The following is a 5,188-nucleotide window of genomic DNA, read 5'->3' as shown; positions in this document are numbered from 1 at the left end:
TATCATTGTCTAGACGCCATTTCACCACATTGTGGATCGCCGCTCCCGCCACAATCTAGAGTCGACGCAAAACCCTTGGCCCCAAAATGCACACACCAACCCTAATCCACTGCCGCCGGGCCCGGAGTCAGGATGACCCTCTTCCAATTCAAGGGCAACGTTGGTGAAGGTTTGATGGTCACCTACAATGTAATCTGTGCACGAAACGGCAGGGTCAGACGGCTCTCGTAAATAAAGCCCAGTGAGTCACCGCTGCAGAAGCTTCTGTCCTTGCGAGAGAAAGGAAATGACACGCCGTCTGGAGACAGACAGACAGACACACAGGACGGACGGATCCTAACCCAACAGCAACCGAACTCCCGGGCGCGCGCCACGTGGCGCGGAATCCACCGTCCGATCCGCGCGGCTCCAGAAGGATCTCTCACCCGCCTCCGAATCAACGGCGGCGGCGGCCCCGCGCCGTATAAATCCCGGCGCTGCCCCCGAATCCAACCCTTTTTTCCTCCCCTCCGCCCGTCTCGCCTCCGCGCCCCAGAGCCAGACAGAGAGGGTAGACCGCGGCGGCGAGGCCTCCTGCTCGCGCCTAGGGTTTTGATTCGATCCACGCCGCCGCCGCCGCCGCCGCCAGCCGGATGGCCATGGAGCGGGAGCTCATGGAGACCTTCGAGGCCGCCAAGAAGGCCGCCGACGCGGCCGCCGAGGAGGCCGACGGCTCCTCCCCCGAGGCCGAGCGCTGCCTCGACGCCCTGCGCCGCCTCCGCGAGTTCCGCGTCAACACCGACGTCCTCGTCTCCACGCAGGTCAGCCGCCCCCCCTCCCTCCCCGCTCGTCCCCGGTCCAGAAATTAGGCCATTCCCGGCCTCTCGTTGCGTTGGTGCGGTGAAATCGAGGAGGAATTGCGCGCGGGTGCAATGCGCCTCGTTGCGTCCAATTTGGGCCTTCTTTTTTCCTGGCCGGTTCGCGAGGAATTGCCGTGTGCTTTTGCGAGACATGCCGTTCTTCCCCCCCTTTTTAAAGGGCGACGGTGCTGCGAAAAGCGAATTGGGAATTAGATCTTGCGGGAGGGGGGCAGGTTGTACCTTTTTCCTCTTTTTGCACCTCGGATTGGTAGGTTTGTGGGTAATAAGGGCGGGCGCGCCCGGTGCCTGGATGTCTCACAGAGACGGTGGGTAGGCGGCTGGGATTTGTCGAATGCAGATTGTCCACAGTTTCCATTCAGGACAAAGGCTGGGATTTGTGTTTTTCATGCTTTTGCGGTCAGGATTAATATGTCTTGGTGACGGTTTGGTCTTTGCTGTGGGTCAGATTGATCCTACTAGTTTCATGTCAATTGGGATTCCCCATAAAGTGGTCTCCCAACCATCATCTTTCTTTGGCTCTCCACAATGTATAATGTCTTCCAATGATAATAAACACTGTAAATTCATGGACTGGTACTGATTGAGAGTGTTCTGATCCGCCTATGATGGACAGTTTTACAATTTGGCTGGAGAACATGTGATAACTAATTTATCTATAACATGAAACCTATGTTTTGAATTTCACAAAATAGGAACAAAGACAATGAATTTGCGGTTGACTGGTCTTGCACCAGCATGTAATCAATGGCTCTTCCTCTGGATTTCATGGATTTTCGGCATTCTACCCATCTTCTGCTAGCAAGTCATAACTTTGCCTTGATGAATGGACTCTATTTCTGCCAGTTCCCTAAAAAAATCTGCCGATCTTTGGTTCATGTGTTTATGTGAAAAAGTTGATTTGGTAAGTGAAGCGTGCAGAACGTGAGCAGTTTAGATGAAAGAAATATTCTATATAATTTGGGCAAGTCATAACTTGCATGATCTTCAAGTTGTCGTATTTGACATGTCTTGCCATAAAAGCTAGCTTCCTGAGTTACTGAACCAATATTTATTGTGCTCTGTTTTGCCATTTTGTGTATATCTGATCTGAAGCTGTAACGGTTTCGCGACTGTTAAGGTGCACACTTACCGACAATTAGTATGCCATATTGTGCTCCCGTTTTGCCATTTTGTGTATATCTGATCTGAAGCTGTAACGTTTTCTCAACCGTTAAGGTGCACACTTCCCGACAATTAGTATGTCATATTGTGCTCCTGTTTTGCCATTTTGTGCATATCTGATCTGAAGCTGTAACGGTTTCTCGATCATTATGGTGCACACTACCCGACAATTAGTATGTCTTCGAGCCAGCCACTTACACCAGACTTTCATCATAGGGCCTGCCAAATGGCAACTCCAGAAGTCGATAAAGCCGTTTTTTTGGCTTGCCTGCATATTGGCAAGTCAATTTTTGTCATCAAACCAAACAGCTTCGTAGTCTTAATGTTTACTTTTAGTTTTAACACCTTAATGATTTATAAAACTAGGTAAGGTCCTCTGTAATTGGGATATGAGTTGTTTCCTTCGTGGACACAGACATAAGTGCCATGGGGCATTGAGCGTAACAAACAATAATTCTGAAACAGTTTCTAGGAGTCTAGGCCTCCTAAAGGGGCTGCAGTGACAATTTCTTTCATGTCTGAGTTGTCTTTCAGTGACTGGGTTTCAATTTAGAAAGCTTCAAGTTTGCTAACCTATCTTGCAAAAGCATATCTAGTTCCGTAAGGTGTAGACGTGTTTTGAGCATGAGTGGCAAGCACTCAATATTCATGAGCAGAGTGATTCTGGTTTCGAGGGTCTGCATCTATTAGTTGCGCTGGGTTGGTGACAATTTCTTTCATGTCTGAGTTGTCTTTCAGCGACTGGGTTTCAATTTAGAAAGCTTTAAGTTTGCTAACCTATCCGCATATCTAATTCCATAAGGTGCAGATGTGTTTTGAGCAGTAGTGGCAACACACAATATTCATGAGCAGAGTGATTCTGGTTTCGAGGATCTGCATCTATTAGTTGCGCTGGGTTGGTGACAATTTCTTTCATGTCTGAGTTGCCTTTCAGTGACTGGGTTTCAATTTAGAAAGCTTTAAGTTTGCTAACCTATCTAGCAAAAGCATATCTAATTCCGTATGGTGCAGATGTGTTTTGAGCATGAGTGGCAAACACTCAATATTCATGAGCAGAGTGATTCTGGTTTCGTGGGTCTGCATCTATTAGTTGCGCTGGGTTGGTGGTTTGTGAAACATCTTTTGTTAACTGCATTGCTAAGTAAAATATTGTCTTTTTACTGAAGCTTAGTTAGTCAAGTTAACATCTGCTTCCCTCCTAAATGTTTATTGCTTATTTCATTCAGCTACTTCCCCCATGTAGTTGTTTTCATAGGGCTTTGGGAACTTGCAACTTACATATTGTGTTTTGTTTTGTCAGGTTGGCAAACGTCTTCGGTACCTGACGAAGCACCCTAACTCAGACATACAGGCGGTGGCTGCAGACCTTTTTGGGTACTGGAAGAAGGTTGTTATTGAAGAGACAGGAAAGAAAAACGGCACACCAGCGAATGGAAAATCAGATAACTCTGCAGCTAAGGCTGAGAAACCTCAGCCCATGAAGGTTGAAAAGAAGTCAGCGCACGTGAAGGTTGAGAAGAACTCTATGTCGACAACTGTGAAGTCTGAAAAGAATGCAACTGTGAAGACTGAAAAGAATTCTATGTCGGCAAGCGTGAAGATTGAGAAGACTGCGAATAATGATTCCAAAGTCCAAGTTAAGGTTGAGAAGGTTTCAAAGGAAGTTAGCAGAACATCTGAAACAAAGAAACCATCTTCTGTTCCAAATGGTCCCCCAAAGCTGACATCCCTCGTCAGATGCAACGATGCTGCTCGAGATAAATACAGGGAGCTTCTTGTTGACGCGTTCGTCAAGGTTTCCAAGGAAACTAGCGAGGATGACAGAGAGGAAATAAGAGATCTACTGGACCAGGTAAATGCATGCGACCCATATAGAGTTGCTGTGACAGTGGAGTCGGCCTTGTTTGAGAGGATCGGGCGTTCCACTGGGACCCACAAGGTGAAATACAGGTCGATACTGTTCAACCTAAAGGCGGACAACAACCCTGACTTCCGGCGGAGGGTGCTGCTGGGCGAGGTGAGGCCCGGGAGCCTGGTGGATATGCCAGCGGACGAGATGGCGAGCGACGCTCGGAAGCTGGAGAACCAGCAGATCAAGGAGAAGGCCCTGTTTGACTGCGAGCGCGCGTCGGCGCCCAAGGCGTCGACGGACCAGTTCAAGTGCGGGCGGTGTGGGCAGCGCAAGACGACCTACTACCAGCTGCAGACGCGGAGTGCCGACGAGCCCATGACGACGTTTGTGACGTGCGTCAACTGCAACAACCACTGGAAGTTCTGCTGAGCGCTGCTGCGGACTTGTCGGACCGCTAGCGCGTTTTTCCTGTTAGTGATGCCGTCTCAGTCTTGACAGGTAGGTTGGGTTGGTCCTGTTTTTCGTATGCTTAGGAGGATACTGTTTTCGTCTGTTGTTTTTTCTGTGTTTGGGAACCCTGATTTATTCAGATTGTGTACTAGTTGACCGCATAAATGTTGTTGGATGAATTCATGTTGCCTGATGTAACTTTTATGAAGAGAATGTTCAGTGTTAGTTACGTATATACACTCACATAGTGGTACTGTGATAGTAATGATTATTTAGGAACAGACGGTGCTTCTCTCGTGCAGATGGAGACATGAGGCCATCGGAGTCCAGTGATGTTGAGTTGTTAGATTATACATACAGGCCTGCTCCGCTGTGATGCTGGTTGATCGCATAGTGAAGAACCTAAGGAGTTATTCTGGTGCCTTTGGAAGAAGTGGGTGCAAGGGATGGATCTCTTCTCGAGCCTTATTTCTCCTATTCATATCTTCTTCTACCTAATGCACCTTCTTCTCGACGTCCGGCCGGGGATGACCTTTCTTTTTTGCCACATGGACTGAAAGTCTGAAACCATATGTACAAGTCTGAAGTTCCTTTCGTCTTGCAGTATCAGTATATGTTCTGTTCCGTCAAAGCCTTCCCATGCCTCCATATGTTCTCTTCTACCAAAGCCTTTCCCATGCCTCCCTATTGGCTGGATGCTTCATTTCATTTTTTATGCTAGGTTGCCACTTCAACTTGTGCCACTTCTTACGTATTTTTTTTTATATTCTTGCACACAGGGATTGCATCATATCCAAGTCCTGGCTTATGAAGATTATTATCTGCTTAGTCATATGATCCGGGAGGTGAGCGATGCTACTAACAA

The 5,188-nt window shown here is 47.9% G+C and overlaps 1 protein-coding gene across 1 annotated transcript in view; it reads left to right on the top strand.

Annotated features, from left to right (window-relative positions):
- Window positions 1-4,556, top strand: part of LOC123105610 (transcription elongation factor TFIIS) — a 9,559-nt gene extending 5,003 nt beyond the window's left edge. Inside the window, exons 6-7 of the mRNA XM_044527700.1 lie at window positions 588-800; window positions 3,322-4,556. Of these exons, the coding sequence (XP_044383635.1) occupies window positions 588-800; window positions 3,322-4,302 (1,194 nt within the window). The 3' untranslated portion in view covers window positions 4,303-4,556. The remainder of the gene's footprint in view (window positions 1-587; window positions 801-3,321) is intronic.
- The last annotated feature ends 632 nt before the right edge of the window (window positions 4,557-5,188 follow it).

This window comes from Triticum aestivum, chromosome 5A (genome assembly GCF_018294505.1).
Source record: "Triticum aestivum cultivar Chinese Spring chromosome 5A, IWGSC CS RefSeq v2.1, whole genome shotgun sequence".
NCBI lineage: Eukaryota > Viridiplantae > Streptophyta > Magnoliopsida > Poales > Poaceae > Triticum > Triticum aestivum.
The sequence above is the reverse complement of the archived record's forward strand: the minus strand, read 5'-3'. Positions and strand labels throughout refer to the sequence as shown.